The sequence below is a fragment of the Musca vetustissima genome, unplaced genomic scaffold, assembly GCF_032173495.1.
Source record: "Musca vetustissima isolate MV318-11 ecotype Yass unplaced genomic scaffold, APGP_CSIRO_Mvet_v1 utg5344, whole genome shotgun sequence".
Classification (NCBI taxonomy): Eukaryota; Metazoa; Arthropoda; class Insecta; order Diptera; family Muscidae; genus Musca; species Musca vetustissima.
In genome coordinates this window covers 23521-43571 of record NW_026884891.1, presented here as the reverse complement: position 1 = coordinate 43571, position 20051 = coordinate 23521, and the positions used below count along the sequence as shown (strand labels likewise).

General features: G+C 31.7%; 1 protein-coding gene across 1 annotated transcript in view; it reads left to right on the top strand.

Annotated features, from left to right (window-relative positions):
- LOC133331982 (protein sidekick-2-like) overlaps nucleotides 1-20051 on the top strand; it is a gene marked incomplete at its 3' end in the record, with an annotated part of 50841 nt that overhangs the window by 9803 nt on the left and 20987 nt on the right. Inside the window, exon 2 of the mRNA XM_061540368.1 lies at nucleotides 4975-5144. Coding sequence (XP_061396352.1) covers nucleotides 4975-5144 — 170 coding nt within the window. The remainder of the gene's footprint in view (nucleotides 1-4974; nucleotides 5145-20051) is intronic.

Here is a 20051-nt window from a genome sequence, read left to right as displayed (position 1 = left end):
TGCTATGTCTGTTCTATTCACAGTATATTGTGTATATTAGCACCTCATGTACGTACCTAAAGTGGTGAAGAGTATCATATATTCGGACCCGACTGACTTTTGAACTTTCCTTCATTTTTTTTTCTCCCCAGTTGTAGCAAAATGCTTTCCTTTCATTAGTCTGACCAAAACCTTCAGATTCAATCGAACTTGACGTGTTTTTTTCTCTCTCTTCTCGATGTTTCCATTGGGATGGTTAAGATTTGTTTTCAATGTCACAGCCATAAACACTTTACTTCCCGCCAGTTATGACCGTTTGAGGTTATCAATGTTTTCGGTTCGGTTTTTAACGTGCTCGAACGACAACGAACATCGTCATTAACATCTTCTCGACCTTTCTTAAGAATTGAAATTCTGTTCATCTTGTGGCAAACTCGCCAAACGTTATAGTTAATATTACAATTTTCCATGGCAATTTAATTGTATTTTTTTACACACAACTTAGTACGGCTTCAGATATCCATTTAAATTCGTTACTCAAGAAATTTGAAAGTAATTATGGTTCAGACCTCGTATGTGCTCAGAGTTTGATCTGTTCATTGTTCAGTGTAAATATAATTTCTATTTTTCAGGATATATAGAAAAAAATATGTGTTTCATGCACCGCTTTCCGGGCAGATTTTATTCGGTATCATCCAAACTTAAATTCTCACAATTTAGTCAGCTTAACACTTCCTATCGGAATAACATTTACTGACATTTTACCATACCATGTTTTTGGGAACCGATTTCAGTTCATTTCGTCCAGATTTTGTATATACTTTAAAAATTCTTCCATTCAAATAAAAAATTGTTAACAGACTTATAAAGGTAAAGGTTTTAGACTTATTTTATTACCAATTATAGTTTCTATATAACTCAGTTTAAGATTTTGTTAATATCTTCTAATATTTACATTTAAAAATAAAATTTAATATTTACATTATTATAAGATTTTATTTGATTATCAATATATATATATATATATATATGTGCGTATATTCACACAATCAACACTTATGAAATTAGGCCACGTTTTAATTATCTTCACTTCAACAGATTTTTTTTTTGTTGAACAATTTCAATAATGTCGATTGGGCAATTGCTTGATATTTGCCGAACACAAATACAAACAAAACCTTCCCACACACACATGATAATATATTTATTCGCAGTAATAATCATCGTAATATCATCTTCGGAATAATTAGTAATTTTTCATGTTTGCTGTGTAAAGTCTACTTGAAAGTAATTAATAGAAAAATGTCGACATACAAAACTTATAAATATTTGTGCTTGGAACTTTGGTACTTATTCCTCGGTATAATACTAACTAATAATTAGTAGAGATAATTTGTATTTAAACTACTAGAGAGACAAGAAAAGAAATAATGCTATGATATATGACTTGTATGATATATGTATTTCATCTACTACCAAAAGCAGATTTTCTGAATTTTATATTTTGTACCTTTCGTTCAAGGTCTATATATTAAAGAAATAAGTGGGAACTACTCATAACCGAGCAATTTCTTCTTTGGATTGCGATATTTGATTTGATAATAGAAACCACATCTCCAATATCATTTGAAGTTTTTTTTCTTAAACTGAAGGTTTTAAATATTTTCCCACCGGCTTCTTCACCATATCTAAAATGTAATCTATTAGCTTACTTTAATCTGAATCTCTATTTCATGTATCTTTTATTTATAAATTTTATTAAAAACTAGCTTTCTAATATATCTCAAACACAAATATTTAATTAAATCAATTTATATATGAACATACAATTCCTTTTAGGCATTTGTTTCTCCACACAAAGTACACAAAAAAATATTTCATTTATTAACAAAATAAAAATAATTGTTGTTGTTCCTCTTTAAAATCAAAACGAATTTTCTATTGCAGCCTTAAGACTAATGTGAAAAATTTGTTACAGTCATGGAAACTGAAAGACAGGAGCAACACAGAAAACAAAACAAAAAACCCAAATTCTCTCTCAAGAGCAATATATCAAAAAGATTTCAAACATGTTTTTATTTCCTTTAAATTTTTTCAAAAAAATAACATAACCTCTTAGTTAAGATTGTTGTTGTTCTTGTTGTTGGTTTTGAAAAATAATAACAACAAAATATCCTCAAAAACAAGTTTTGTAAGTAATTGCTTTTCAAGAACATTCTTTGAGAAACTGAAGTACAAAAAAAGTATAAACATACCCCTTGATTCGGTATAGAAAGTCCAGCAACAAAATATAAATGAATTTTTCAAGTTGCTGCTGTTGTTGTTGCTGTTACTCCCTCAACAATACTTATAAATCATTTGTCTATTTTTGTTGAAAACAAAAAAATAATGAATGGATTTGTATGGTATCTGGTATCGCATCATGTCCAAATCTATCCAAAATGCAAGAGTGTTGTTGTGGCTATTGCAACCACCACTACCACTGCAACTGCTGCTTATGGTTTGCTAGCTACACTGCACTTGATGATTGATTGCCAAGCATGTGATGATCTTCCATTGCAAAACACTCTTTAGTGTCAGGACTAACGTGTAATGTACATCCATAAAAAGAAGACCAACCTTGTTTTCATTTGGGCGATTGCTGCTGCTGCTTCCTTTCACACAAAACCGTTGAAATATGTATTCGTGTGTGTGTGTGTGTGTGTGGGAAACATTTAATTTCAACCACACTGATGTAATAGCTGTAGTGTTTCCAAGGAGTAAAATAATATAAAATAAATAGTTTCTTATAAATTTTTAAAATTATTTCATAATATCTAGTGACACAAAACACTGTGCCAACTTAATCCATCTTGAAAACTATGTTTTTTTTTTCCTAAGAACTACCTATGTTTTTCAACAAGCAGGTATATTCTCTTTGACCACATAAGTACTTTATCTATTCATTTTTAAATTAATACCGATTTTTTGGAGAATAAAAATAGCTTTTATAAAAATAGCTTTATTTTTTTAATTTCGATATATAATCAGTAAGTAAAGTAGTAAAGTCGGACGGGGCCGACTATATTATACCCTTTACCACTATGTGTATATTAAACCGCTGCATCCTAATAGACGTCGATCAATCCTTAAAAATATCATTCGTTTGTAGGACAAAATTATGTAAATCGATTTAAAGCAAATATCAGTTGAAATCCCGTTGAATATTTGAAGCCCAATTAACACGAAGTCGGTCGGAAATATATATGGGATATGACTGTACTTCTACAAAAACCAATTAGGTCATGATCAAATTTTTACGTTGTGGAAAATTGCATGTCAATCTGACAAACATGAGAAGTTTGGTGTACCATTTACTTAAAATCGGACGGAAATATAAGTGGGAGATATGAACCGAGTTTAACAAAACTATATATTAGGTTATATTAATTTTAGTACGTTTTGTTCTTATCGTCCATATTTGGATGCTTGGTGCACCATTCACCTAAAATTGCATGAAAATATATGGAAGATACATCTAAATCTGCACCATTTTCACCAAAACCTGACACACGTTAAACTATACTAGATTCTGTACGACGAACAAAATCTTATGCCAATCGGTCCAACTTAGCGTTTATGGTGTGCCATTTAACTAAAATCGGACGAAAATATATATGGGACCTACATGTAAATCTAAACCGATTTCTCAAAAACTTGTGCCAATCGGTTAATTTTATATCTTTGGTGCATTATTTACCAAAAATCTGACGAATATATATTTGGGAACTATATCTAAATCGATCGACTGTCCTAACTTCACTACGTAGTGCAAAGTATCGTGTCAAAACGCCTAACTTTGACTCTTTTGTGCACCATTTGCTCAAAATCGGACGATAATGTGTATGGGTATGGCCCACGTTAAGCTATACTAACTTCAGTACGATATGAACAATTTCGTGCCAATCGGCGTAAATTTGATTCTTTGGTGTACCATTTACTAAAAATCGAACGAAAATATATATAGGAGATATATCTAAATCTTAACCGATTTTCATGAAACTTAAAACACATCATTCAAAACCCATAGCAGTACGCTATGCCAAATTTCGTCCAAATAAAATCAAAATAAAATTTGACAACAATATATATGGAGCTGTATCTAGATCTGAACCGATTTCAATAAAATTGCAAAATTTCGTCTCCAATAGGCGCTTTCCATAACCCAAATCTTTGGCGTTATTTGGAGGGGTGTATGGGTCTGACATTGTTCCTATCCTCGTCTGACTTGTATTGCTTTCCTTATCATACATTTATATTTATTTTACACATTATTATTTATGGATCTCATTAACTATGCATTGTGCCATTCTGTGAAAAAAAATAATAAAATATTACAAAATGTTTCTCCAAAAAATTTAATTTTGTGTTGATTTTTTTTAATATTATGCTTTTGAAGCATTTTGCATAGCAATTATATTATTAAAAATGTATTTGATATATTGCCGATATATTTAGCTCACGAAGCTTCCAATATAGTCCAGAATATATTCATATTATTTTCTGTCTTTCAAATTTATTGAAAACGAATTCAAAAACAATAAGAAATTATAACCATACAAAAAATATTTTTTTCCAACAAAAATTACTGTCATCGACCGGAAAATGCATTTAAATTTATAAAAATTGTACAACAAAGTTATAATTAAAATTTTTCCTTTTTTGTCCTTCTACGTATTTTCTATATTTCATTTTATGCTTCAGGCTATAAAAAGATGATTGTATATTATAATTTTAATTTTCTTAAAACAAACATTTACATTGTCCCCTGGTTTTATAGAAGAACAAAAAACACAAAAAATAATAAATAAATAAAAAAGTATATGGAAATTTTTATGAGAAAAAACAAAAAAATATTTTTCCCCACCACACCACAAATCCCTTAAGAACTTTAACTCTTTCTGCTGGCAATGCAAGTTAATTTTTTATGTCTTCATTTCTTTTCTTTCATTGTAGATGTGGCGAATTTGGAATATGAAAAAATCATAGCAGAGGCTGGCAAAAATGTAACCATACCCTGTCCGGGTGTTACCGAACATTCTCTGGTGGATACATTGGTATGGAAAACAACCACAACGACGATAGCTCAGTTTGCCAATCGTATACCCCTGCTGCACAGTCCCCGGGTAAGTAAACGACAATTTATGTTTGTGTGCGTATATGTGTCCGTTGCTTAGGTTCATGGGAAGAAATGCTGCTCGCACTCCATAAATTTGTAACATTGTATGCGTATGGTTCATTTTTTGTGTGTAAAATATCTGTCTGGCTGGTTGACCTCTTCCAATAATATTTATCTGCATTTGAGACTGTGTATAAAAATTCGTCATTTTTTTGCAATGCATTTTTATGGGATTTTTTCTAATTTATTTGAAAACAAAAAAAGGAAATCTCCCACATGGTTAGTAAGGCCAACAAGTTTTTATTTTACTTCATTGGATAAGTTAAAGTATCCATTGTCTTCGAATCAATTGTTTTCTTTTTTCTCTATCTCTCTCCCTGGTGAAAAGAACCCTTAATATGGCATAGATTTTGGGTATCCAGTTGAAATAACTTCAGAATAATGACAGAGATTGGATGAGGCTAAATGCAGAGATTTCGGTTTTGTTTGCCTGGTTATTTTTCATTCTTTATGAAATTACAATTTATTTTCGATATGTCTATTGCAATTTGAGGTATCAAAAGTATACACTAGAGTAGGTTTTATGAAAATACTAGAAATTCCATAGGGCGTATGATTTACATATAACACTTATACGTCGTAGAAATATTGAATTTTTCGTTTTTGTGGTTGTAGGTTATGTATGTATGTATGTATGTAAGTGAGTAGGTTGAGTTTGCGGTTAAAAATAAATATTTATTTATATATATTTTTTATTATTATTTACAGAATTCAAATAGAAATATGTAATATTTTTGTTTATTTTTATTATGATTTCTTAATGAAATCTATAACTTCACAATGTATTTGATGAAATAATAGTTGTTGTTTCACTCTTAGAAATTTTACATATTCTTTAATGGCAACTCCTTGCCATTACGGAATGTCGGTTTTAACAGGTGGTTGATCGAATGTCAGTTTCAACAACATAGTAGATATTGTATTAAATAAAAATATTGCTTGTGGGATTTAGCTATCATACATGTAATATTGTTGTCGAAAATTTGACTTTAATTTAATCAAACAAATAACGTTTATATGTATTCATTTTAAATAGAAAGTATACAAATTATATTTTAGATTTAGATGTCAGGAAATTTTTTCTGTGAATAACAATATGATTTTTTTAAATAGTGCCTGCAGTAGTTACCTGCAGCCTATTACACATGTAGTACACACATAACAAGGCTTATATATATTCGATTTTGGTTAAAATTATAAATAAAATTAATATTACCAATTTTTTAAAATTTTCAAAATATCGACTTTTTTGTTTGCCTAGAACATTAACGATTTTTGGTACATACATAGGGAAAAGTATCCTGACCCCGAATACTTTCGCAATTAAAATTGTCGTTGTTAGGCGTAAAAAAAAGCGTTCATATATGACTTCCTTTTTAAACATGAACATTAATATTATAATAATCCCGAAAAAGTTGTACATTTTCGCGAAATATGAGAAAAGTAATACAATTATAGGAGATTACATCATTATTTTAATTATATTAAAGACATATATCCAGCTAAAAATTAATTGAAAACTATCTACAAACCACACTGAGTCAAATAATATCAAAATCACATTAATCTGTATAACGGATACATCAATAACAAAACATGATATTGAGGAAAATTATTTGGTTTTTAGTTCGAAGAATAATGTCATCATATTTACTTTTTAGTTTCCGCAAAAGGTCAAAATTCGTATCCGGTTATTGAAATGGAAATGATACACAGAAAATTATTTTAGGTTCTCAACCCTTATCCATCAGGAGGGGACAAACCTGATACACCCCCCCTTCCTTGTTGATGGTGTATCGTGTTTCTTTTTGTACTGGGCCAACAATTTTTTTTGATATAATTCGAATCTACACTAATTAATGAATGTCCCCACAAAATTTCAAGTGAAAATATCAAGAACTCTTGAAGATATAGCCGAATTATTGTGTCAGCATCAAGTGACGGCTAAAGGGCTTCTCAAACTTTAATCGCGTTTTTCTCTTTTGCGAATGGCGGGCACGATAACTCAAAAACTAATAACCCAATCGATTCCAAATTTTTACACGTTTCTCTGTGAGTGTACAGCTATCGTATGAACTATGATAAAGCCAATCGGTGAAGATCTTCCTTATTTTTTAACTTGGTTTTTGGTAAAAAATCGGCGATTTTCCAAAAATATTTTTTCAAAGGTCCGCCATTTTGTTAATTTTAGAGCGAAGTCAATAATCCTAGTTCATAAGAGAGACTGACATGTGCTTTTTCTAACAACGTTGGAATTTTCGGATTCCTATGTTCCAGTGAGGAGTTATCATGCCCGCCATCAAAAATAAGGACTTTTCTTTAATTACAAAAAACAATAACAAACATTTTTTGTAAATTATATTTCTTCTCTTTTAAATTTTCAAATATATATGTGCAAAGTTACAAACCTTAACAAGCATTGGTACTGATTTAACAGCCCATTGAAAATCTTGAAAAATTAAAATCGAAAATGGGTGGGGTTCCGATATTTTCAAAAACATTTTGTCTATGTTTTTTTTTTTTTTTTTTTTTTTTTTGCCAGGCCAGTTTTCATCGGAACTTTAGAAAAAGCTTACTGATCGCGGGTACCCATATAAATGAAATGACAGATATAGTTTTTTTTTTTTTTAATTCGATTACATAATTTTTTAACTTTGTATGCAGATTACTGTGAAGCTGTGTATATTACCCACCTAAAATATATAACAAATTACTAATATTCGCGAGTACGTATCCCGTAACTTTTCCTATTTTGGGCATCCGCCCCATTTTCTAAAATGATTTTCGAAATTTCGTATACTCAGAGAATAAAAATCTGCAGTCATACAATTTACATTATGGGTAGGTACATCTTTCGACGTAGTCCCAATATAAGGATCACGCTCAATTTTGACATTTGGACTATGGTGTTGGAGGTTATACAACTTCATCCATATCGAATTTAAAGAAAGTTGCCTTGCTGTGCATCTAATGAAAATAAATTTCTATTGAATGACACGCTAAAATTAGGTTAGGTATTTTTTTAAGAATTTTCAAGGCAACATCATATGATAAAATATATATGTCAAACTAATTAGAATCACTAGTACAACAATCCTATAACCAATTTTTGTTACATCATTTACATGAAATCGGCCGAAAATATATATGGGACGATTTTCAACAATTAAACAGTAAAATACGTTTCCTCGTATACGGTAAAATAATGAAATATGTATGCTATGTCCGATTATTGCAAAGCCATAAAACATAGCAATCTGGCTAGCTAGTTTTTGCAAATTACACTAAATAAGTCATTATTTATTACAATAAATCTGTCGCACAATTGACAACAGCTAGCAAAAAGCAAATAGAATTTAATAACTTTCATTGTGGGTAATGCAGTTTTTTCTCATACACCAGTAATAAGTCAATTGTATTTACAGATCGTTTTTCCCATTTTCAATTGTATTTTTTTGAATTGTTTCAATGAACAAAGAAAAAAAATATGTGTCATATATAAAAAAAAAATTATCACAAGAAAAAATGCATTGTGCCTAAAAAACAGAGTAAAGCCAAATTAATACCGATATAATTCAATATACATTTCCTTGACATAATTTTGTTGTTGTTTTTTGTAACTAAAGAAAAGTTTTCGATGGTGAACATGATTTCCGACTACTGGAGCATCTGAATAAAAATCGTTGCTTTCCTTTCTTATCACCCTGTTGCAAATGTTCTTAGGCGTTTGTGCGTAAAACGGAATTTTACATTATTATTAATAATAAATTAATGCAATTTTTTTTATTTCAGAAATTGTTTAACAAATATTTAATATATACACATATTAATAAACGATTTATAGCATTACATATAAAAACACACACTCTCACACGCACATACAATGCTGCTGTTATTCATTCATTCCATCATTCATTGGCATTCATTCATTGTTCACAAATGAGAAATTGTTGGTGTTTTTTTTTTTAACGAACTCGTTTGTGGGAGTTTGGGAGATAGTTATGTTAGTGTAAGTAAATTACTATGGGAGTTTGTGTGCGTGCGTGTGTGTGAGAAAATGCATTGAAAAACCAACATACATAAATAGTTCAAAATATGCAATCAACAATGCTGCATATTACAACATTCGACCATGCATGACATTCTGGAATTTTTAGCCAACAATTTGTTGTTGTTGTTTTTTTTATATTTCGCAGTATACGCCGAGTAATGTTGATTGCATCAATTTTATGATATTACATAATGTGATAATATTGAAAACGAATATAAATTCTGAATTAATAACATTTAAAAATAATAATAATATTGAAATATTTTGAATTCTCAGAGCCGTCGTTTCAATGAAATATTAAATAACTGAAATTAACAGCCACGAAGCCGTGTCGAACGTTCGTTAACCGCATTAAAGTAATTGCACTGTTGTGAATGTAATTTCATATGCATATATGTTATCTTATCATCAAATATTTAAAATCGAAGACAGCAACAGAAATATAGCAGCTGTGAATCAAATCCCATTAAAGGCTGGAATTCTGAAAATGGAATATTCAAATTTGTAATACCCTTTTCAACGTCTCTAAATATTTGTCGGAAATTATATATGTTCGTGATCGCAATCAAATTGTATTTCGAAATGCCTTGTCTGTTGGTTCAAAACACCAGGCTCGCAATATTTAAGATAATACCTTGAAGTCGGTACTCTCTTTTTTTATAGTCTTTAAGAAAGTGAGGTACTTTATTATATCGAATCACCTCTAACTTGGTATATTGGTTATATATCTATCTGCAAAAATTATTAATATTATATATATTCCCCTATATAAAGGTACCCGGAATTTCGCGTACATTGAAGATTGCAGACACATTCCTCAACCGAATAGGGAAATTGTATTGGGTGTCAAACCTTGTTGGTTTTTTTTTTTTTTTTTTTGGTTTTCAGTTTTTGGAAAAAGGGGTGAACTGAAGCAAAATTCCACTGCTTTTTACAGTTTTTAGATAAAGGGTGATAAAAATTGTGAATGATGTTTACGGTTCCGATACTGTAACAGTCAATTATGTGCAATTTCGGTTTCGTAGATTCCGTTCAGGAATTTTTGATGTTCAATATGCACTTTGCACAGGTAAAGAATCGATCAAATAATTTCGGATTTATGCTCGTTGGAAGGGTTTACATACTGTCACAGCCATAATTGGCCAACAAGAGAGCTGTCGTGTTCCACCAAGACAACGCTAGGCCACACACATCTACAGCGACTCGTCAGATACTTCGGGAGTTTGGTTGGGAAGTTTTAATGCATCCGCGATACAATCCGGACTTGGCACCAATCTATTGGTATCTAGATATCATCTCTTTTTTGGAAATAGAAAACAGGATTTCAATGAGAGAGGAATTATGAAGTTACATTAAAAATGTTGAAAGTATTATTCTAGCTCTGCTCCGTGGATTAAAGGAAAGACGTGTTGTGCTCTGGCTGGTGGCTTTATTGAGAGTGATTATCAATACCTTACACACTAAACAAGAAGACTTACTACTACGAATATTTACATGGTGGTGTGTAGGTTACACTAGGCGAACTCATTGCAATTAGTCAACGCATGTATGTTGTGTGTTGGAAGTCCGTGACGAGGACATTCAATAATTACAACAAAAAATGGTAACAAATCATACAAGAAATCGGAGCATATTTGGCGCAAATCGGACATGTTAAATAAGGTCTTATAATTCATATACAAATAATGGATATCTTTGTTCCCCAACCTAATATTATCATATCTTTTATGTACCCAAATTGGTGAAAGGTATCATATATCGGCCCCGTTCGTCATTTGATATTTCCTTACTAGTTTTCTACCCCAAATAGTAATATTCTTTATCAATTTTTTGACGTAGCCCCCGTTTAAGAGTCCTCATCGATTTTTGGTTATTTTGAATAGTGGAATGTTTAAAAAAATTAGATCTGCATCGCCTTTTACGCGTATTTTCCTAATATTTAAATTTCATAAAACAAATTATTTTAAATATAATACCATTGCTTGGTTTGTTAAATATAATAAAATATTTAATTTGTTTGTTATCAAATCCACCTCCTTGTTTTGAGTAACCACTCAAACCCTTTTTGTGTACCATAAATCTTAATATTCATTATTTCAATGATGTCCTTACAAAATTGTTACTTCAATTTATGATCCCAATTATAATCAGCAAATATTGAATGAATGCACCCCGGGGAGGGGCGGAGAGCGAGGAGAACGAAAAGTTATTAAAATCCTATTACATATTTTCCATTGAATACTCTTGTAATGAGGACTAAGGGGAATTGTAAGAATAGAATATCGTCAGCATCAGCAGCAGCATCATCATCATATCACCATCAGGCAGCGTTGCTGTGTCAGCAAACGTCAGACTCCAATTCCAATGCAGGCAACTAAGGAGACAGACCGAAATACAACACAAAAAAGTACATAGAAAATTATGAATTTAACATTTGCTCAGATTTAATATACAATTTCTAGGGGAATTCAAAGCATTTACATGCTGTTGCACTTGTAAATTGTATTGAGTTAATATTTATAGAAAATATTTATTCATATATGTATATTCACATGTTGATTTCGGCCGCATAATTAAAAAAAACAAGAATTCTAAAAAAACAATTTTTTTAAAAATTTTTGTTTATAATAATAATATTTAATATTTCATTGTCAATATTAAAATATTTAAACAGTATTTACAATCGCTAAAATTCCATTGCATTATTGCCCAAAGGGCAGCCGGCAAATTTAATTACAATAATATTAGAACCATAGAAATTTTTGCAAAAATTATTTCTTTTGAATTATTAATTGCAAATAAATATTTTTCAATAAAAATAATACTAATAGTAATTTTTCGGCTAATTACAGTACACACAAAGTTTTAATTAGTTTTTAAATTTAATTATTAATGAGTGATATGAGTGTCGTCCCGCTCGTTGTAATGTATACCGTTAGAAAAATTCACAAAATTTCGTACGCAAATTACAACATTGTGGTTATGGAAAATAATTTCAATACCATGTAAATAAACGCTTAAGTCCGCGGGGTCAAAAAACTTTGCAAGAGCTTTTCTAATTTGAATATAATTAGGGATTTTTCATCGATAAAAGGCAGATGAAATCTTCTTAAACTCCATTCCGGAGTTAAATTGTTATTCTATATTTTAGACCAGAGACTTTAGGTATTGAGTCAGGTCCTTTGGCAGCGGCAGGCAATAAATAAATATTATAGAGCCTATATTTGAAAAATAATAATAGAAAAAATATGACACTGTTAATAAGCAGTATCTTATTTTTTGAATAAAATATTTTCTCATAGCCATCTGCATGTAATCATACAAATTGTTACCCAAAAGGGTGGTTACACAGATTTGTCGAATGGTTGGAATGGTGTCAAAGACTTATCTGCGAAAATCTTATATAGTCCATATTTTGTAATATATTTGCTTATTTTTTATAGATAATGTTGAGTCAGTCCAAGAATTGGTTATTATCATTTCTTCGTAGTTGATTTGTTCGGTATGCATGTAGCGATCAATTTTTCAAATTTTATCAATAAAATATTTAAATTTCGACATGGCTATATTCGATTAATTTTGAGATGACATGTACATAGTTCATCCGGATACGGAATATTTTTCGCTGAAATTTGGTATAATGGGTTCTTATTGTATATCAAATTGAACCATTAAAAATTATAACCCCCATATAACGGTACTACCCACTTTCAGCATTTTGGGGTTTTCAAGCGTATTTTCCGACCAAATTTGCTGTAATTTAGTACTTCGTGTTTTTATTGTGTAGCAAATCTCTCCACCAAAAAATAATAAATATAGGTGATTTTTTGGGAAGCTCCCATATTTTCCGTATTTTGGGGTTCTTGGGCGCGTTTTCCAGCCGTATTCGCTGCAATTTGTAGTCAGTCGTATATGGTAACGAAATTCTTTCCCAAATATTATGTTATTAATATTCGCCCCTTTTAGGGATGGGAACTATCCCTTTTTATACCCTTCACTACACTGTGTTGCAGGGTATTATGTCGTTGTACATATGTTTGCAACAGGCAAAAGGAGACGAGATAGACACATGATTCCTTTTGAGAATATGCATAAAATCACTTTCTGAGTCGATTTATGAATTTTCGTCCACCGTCTGTTTATGTTAAATTTTAAACAAAGTACAGGCCACATTTATGATACGTATTGGATGAAATTTGTCACAGCTCATTAATTTGGCCCAAAGACGAACCCGATTGAAATTGAGGAAAATCTGTTCAAAAATAGCTCTCATATATATTTTCGTCCGATTTAATGTAAATGGTGCACCATAGTCCCCATATATCTCATTTTTCACGAAATTTGGCATAGCGTATTGAGTCTAGAATGATGTGTGCTAAGTTCCATGACAATCAGTTCAGATTTAGATATAGCTCCCATATAATTTTCGTCCGATTTTATGTAAATGGTAAAGCGAAGCCTCTATATATCATTCTATTTCTAGGAAATTTGGCAGGACGTACAGAATCAAAAACTGGAATGATGTAGGTTAAGTTTCGAGTAAATCGGTTCAGATTTAGATATAACTCCCATATACATTTTCGTCCGATTTGGACGAAATTTGGCATAGCTACTGAATTGAGTTTAGAATGATGTGTACTAAGTTTCGTGAAAATTGTATTTAGGTATAGCTCCCCCATTTATATTTTCGTCCTAATATTTGTCAGTGGATTGACACGAAATTTTGCACAACGTATTAAATTGAGACTAAAATGACGTATTGATTCCATATATATATTGAAAGGGTGTCTGATTGAGATAAATTTTTTAACCGTGCGGCATGCTGAATAGAGTGTAACAAGTTTGCTATGAATCGATGTCCATAAATACCTCCCATTGTACTCAAAACACTCTAAAATTACACGAATGAAATTAAATTTAGCATAGGTTTCAGTAAGGCATGTGTATGTTCCCTCGGGGGAACACGGACATGACATTGTTAGGATACATGTGTACCATATACCCAATGTGGTGAAGGGTATCATATAGTCCGTCCAGTTCGACTTTACTACTTTCTTACATTAAAATAGTTATCTGATTTGTTCCCCGGAGATAATAAAGTAGAACGTCAGGTTCGAGAATGAAGTATATAATACAGACGCATACAATTATTTTCTGTAATGACAGTTTTCATATTGAGCCATCAGCTTCATATTGAGCCTTGCAGTTCACATATTATTACACCTGGAGCAGCTCCCCTATCTAGCCGAACATTGATGATAATTAGTCTCTATTTAACTTCACACTATGCTTCCATTATACAATATAAATATTTACATTGATTGGTACAGTCTCGATAATTATTCCAATATCCAAAGCAAAAAAAATTAAAACTTCCTCCTTCATATAGATTTATTAAAACTTTAAATTTTGCATTAGAGAACGAATGGACACTAGTCTCCTTTCAAGCCGATGAGTGTGACAAAAATCCCGCCTGCTCCCCAGATTTATCTTTTCGATGTCTGGCTAAATTTCTCATTTGAAAGTTGGCTCAAGTTAAAAATGGCTTGGATTGTTTACCGACCATATTTAAACTAAAACCAGCCATTAAACTGTCATCAGACACACGCATGAACAGCCATTCCAAATTGTTGGTGGAAGGACACCATTAACTCCGAGGGAAACTAAAGAGTCTAAAGCAAATCACAGTTTTATGCAATGTTGTGGGGGTTTAAAGATTTCTTCTTCCTCTTTTTTGTCGGTTTTCGGATGTTTTGCTTTTTTTATCCGGTAACGTTTCTCACCTAAATGGATTTCTTTTCCTGCTAAGACTCTGATGCTGCTTCTTATAGATGTTGTTGTTTTTGCTCATAAAGTACGTGTTGTTAAAATCAAGGCATAATTTTGAAAATTTTGCAATGAAAGGAAACTATGCCACATACACACACACACCCGCACGCTGAAACTCCGTCGTAAGCATCCACTTAGCAGACTCTGACTGACTGGCTGGCTGAATGCTTTGCTATACATAATGGCCACCGACGACCGACCCAGAGGAGGACCAAATGTTACAGAGTAGGAAAGTCTTTTTGAATGACTCTTTCACTCTCTTTCGTTTAATGTTGGACGTGCAACAACATGCACCGTACGGAAGAAGACATGTTCTGCTTGAGTTGGTTGGAAACTTTCAACTAGAACATAAATTATGTTACGTGCAACAGAAGCAAACCAACAGCAACAACAACAACAACCACAACACCAACGCCAATAATATTGGTACAACAACGCAAGACGAAGCAGCCAGCAGAAGAAGAAGTATTGGTGTCGGCCAACTAAACTGAATAAACATTACAGCTCCTTGTCGGGTAATTGGGGAGTTGAAAATGTTGAAATGTAATGCCAAATGGCAGAATATTCCAAGAATCCTTTAAAGTAGGTTGCTGTTGTTTTTGGTGTTGTTGTTGCTACTGCTGTTTTTGTTGGTTGCCTAATACAAATGAATGTGGCCCAATAACCATTTGTGTGGCAGTGTACATCTGTGTGTTTGCCACTGAGTATCTGGGTGGAAGATAAAAGTGAAGAAGGTGTAAACTGACTGCGATTTTAGAACAAATGGAATTTCATGCTGTTCGTGTTTTTGTTGCTGTTGTTGTTGTTGTTGCCATCGTTGTTATTGCTCTAATAGTTGGCTTGCGTAACTGTAATTGTAGGAACTGTTGTAGAAACTTTACCTCAGTTCATTTTGAGTTCTATCCTCAAAACCCGAAAACTATTTTAATGTTGGGTAATTTGGTTAAACGACTTTAAATTCTTTGAAAATGTTTTTGTGTGGGAGGGGAGCTGTAAGGGGGAATGGGTCATGTAACCAATACCTTAACCTAATCGGACATATTTAAACATGGACTATTTGTGGTGTTGTTTTTAAATCTATTTAATAAATAATAAAATTAATTTAACAACAACATAGATTTTTTGTTTCGTTTTTTAATTCACCTAGAAAAGGATTTAGATTTCCAAATGTAGAAAATTTCTGAATATATCTACGACTTTAAATTCTTTGAAAATGTTTTTGTGTGGGAGGGGAGCTGTAAGGGGGAATGGGTAATGTAACCAATACCTTAACCTAATCGGACATATTTAAACATGGACTATTTGTGGTGTTGTTTTTAAATGTATTTAATAAATAATAAAATTAATTTAACAACAACATAGATTTTTTGTTTCATTTTTTAATTCACCTAGAAAAGGATTTAGATTTCCAAATGTAGAAAATTTCTGAATATATCTGCCAATATTCTATTGATTTATTCTACACTGAAAAATATTATAAGGACTGTGGAACAATATTTTGGAGAGTGGAGAATTTTTTATGTGGATGATAGATTTTTGCGATTATATTAAGAATCCAATGGACAAATTCGATACGAAGAAAAACCTTTTATTTTAATATTTCAACCGAATATTCAGTTATTTGGTACTTTTGTACTTTTGCGTTTCATTAAAAATTATAAATTTAGGTCCACTTTTCCAGTAGCCCCCCATAAGCGATTTTCAGTATTTTGAGGGCTTTGAGCGCGTTATTCAATCGAATTCGCTGTAATTTAGTATTTTGTAGTCGTATTTGATAACAAATCTATCTCCCAAAAATTATTTGTATTTGTCACTTTTTGGTGGTAGTCCCCATATAACCCCCTTCTTATATTAAAATAGTTAACTGATTTGTTCCGCGTAGCCGTATTCCACCATAGTATGAGGATATTACGCACTAGAAATTGCCATATAAATTATGGAATTCTAAGACGATTTAGTCGATTTAGACATCTGTTGTAATCATTCTACCTTCGGAGGATATCGAGATCAAAATCTAGAACGTCAGGTTGAAGATTAACCTATATCTGCCCGCATTTAGGTCTAAATACCCACCAATTTATTATATAGGGTGCAGAAAGTTATAATATAACGAAAATATTAGGTTTGAAATTAAGCTATTACAATTGTCGGTATAAATCCACTTTTTGGTATATTCCATATATCCCCCATTATTCCTTACATCTGAAGTTACGACAGTATGTCATAGTTCCTAGTGGGGTGGGACGCGTCATTGCTATGATATGTCAATACTATGTAAGTATTAGGAATTATTAACTTTTTTGACAGTAATTCAATGTTGCTGGTCATCAGTAGTTTACAATATATCTATATATCACTTATATGTAATATACCCATACATTTGGGTTTACATCGGATGTTTAACCACACATCCCGATGTCATTCTCTATAGTATAGTTCCACTTGGGGTTGGATCTTTAATTTCAAGTATGATGGATGTTATCCAGAGTTCGGAATTAACATTATCTTTAATAAAATGTACTCGCGGGAGACAGCTCCGATTGCAAAAAATTGTAAACCGCATTTTAAGGAAGTACCTGTTTCCATCAACCGATTAAACTTATATGTATATCACTTGAAAAATGAAAATGCTATTTCATTGAATAAATTCCTGGCTAAAGATTTAACTGGGTCCGATATTAGAATACAAATTGGCCCATTTCATTTTAAGTGTCAATGCTAAAAGCTCAATTTCTGTATTTGGGTCTGCATTGAAAATAGATTTTAAGAGAATTATTTAATTATTAACATAGCTCCAATGTATGTTTTTGATAGATACCAGGGAGTAATAAAAACGATGTGAATGGACAACAAAGTTGTATAGCATACCATGTGTTTTCCCTCACGATTCGAATGGAGGCTAAATATATTCAAAAATACCTTCACATATGTGGTTATGTAGGTAATTTGTAATTTAAAGTAACACACTGTATTAAACATCGATTACATATCACACATACGTTCACTCCCACACACACTAACACATGAAATATAGCTTTCCAATATTAAAAATTGTTTAATTTACTAACATGGCGTAAAGTTTCATTCTTTGGCAACTATTTGCGACGGGCGTTTCTGCTTTAAGTTTTCATACTGAAGTTGATGGCAGCTCCTTAAATAAATGAAGATTGTTGCCTTAGCCGTTGAACATACCGCCACAGCCAGGCTTAACTAAGACGAAGAACTACAACAGCAACGACAACAACATTTATTTATGTATCTTAACTTCTAACAAGCCATCCATCCAACCAGCCAACCATCCATTCATTCAGCAAGCAAGCCAGCCATCCAGCGAAAGATCCAACCAACCAACCAAGCATTCACTCAGAGAGCCAGTCATTCAGTCAGTTATTCATTCGTTCGTTCATTCAGGGAAAAGTTTCAAGTGGCAACACGTTCGAGTAGTACTTTTTTCACTTTGCTGCTGCTTTATTTTTGTGGTACCAGTTTCTTTAAGGAACGCTCGATGAAAATGTGTTAAATAGCAAGCCGGGACATTTTTAGAAAGGAAAAAAATCGTCCCTATATTTTATTGCACGTTGCACATTGAACATTATTCACGATTTTAGGGTGTTGGATTAGAAAGGTATGGGAAAAAACTTTAACACATTTGGTGCCACTGTACATACAAAAATACCAAATATGTTCCAATATCCCAAATATATAGAGTTATCTTTATAATCGGATTAAAAACTGAGGTTTGGGTCAGAGTGTACATCAAATTATTTTTACAATAATTACAATTGTAATTCCCTTAGATTTTGGGATAATTGATTTGTAATAAATTATTATCCTTACCATAATACATTTTTAATACATTTTGTATAACATTTACCTTAATTAATTTTAGTAAAATTTGTCCCAAAGTATTTGTGTCCTTGTCACCTACAAATAATTTATAAATTAAGGTTTTTTAATCCAAATTTAATAATACATAAAATAGTCAATATTCCAAATTTCCCATACCTCCCTCCTAATCTTAAAACTTCACAGAAAGTTTTTCTAGAAGCTTGTTAAGTTTTAACACCAACAACATTCTACTCCAATTCTGAGGAGTAAAGTTAAGCCAAATTAAGAATATGCCTTCATTAGTTTGCCGTAACAGTAACAACAAACATCACAAACACCAACACCCAACCACCACCTTCAACGAGGGAGCGAACAGTAGACGAAGTAAAACGAAATTGAGAGAAGTAACGAAAGTAGGAAACTTTCTCAAGATTTTTACCACTATCATTAAGAAGCGAGAACCAAGTATGTAACAGTGTTGGATAACTATACCATATGTTGCGTGCGTGTGTGTATTTGTGAGTTGATATGTACATAAATAGCGAACATCTTGAAACACTTGTGAGAACATGTGTGACTGTGTGCGTGTGTATCTGAGTGCGTACGTTTATAAGTGAAGTGTTTGCTGTTAACTTTGCTTCCCCTCCCCTTCTCAGTTGGTTGGCTGGTTAGTTGGTTTGTTTGTTTGGGCCATTTACTTTCAATGTTTATTTTATGTTTTCAACTTAAGAGATTTATTAAAACTTTTTCTTTTACATAGATTGTTTTTGGTGTTGATTTTTTTTTTTTTTTTTTTTTTTGCTAGCATTCTCTCCTTCTTTCCTTTTTATGTTTCAAATAACTAATTTCTTTGGAAAATCTCACGCATAGTTTGTCTAGATTTATTTAAAATTGGAAGTTTTATTATTTACCGTAACTTCGTTGTTTGGCACAAATAGAAAACAAAATAAATATCTAATTAATGCATGCATTTCGTGGAAAAGACAGCAAATATATAGATTCACGAGGATGTGGTAATTTGAATGCATTTTTTTAATGAAATAAGGAATATTTTTTTAATTAGAAAATTATATTCAAATTACACAATCTGAAAATTAACAAGTAAAAAAGCGTTAAGTTCGGCCGGGCCGAACTTTGGATAACCTC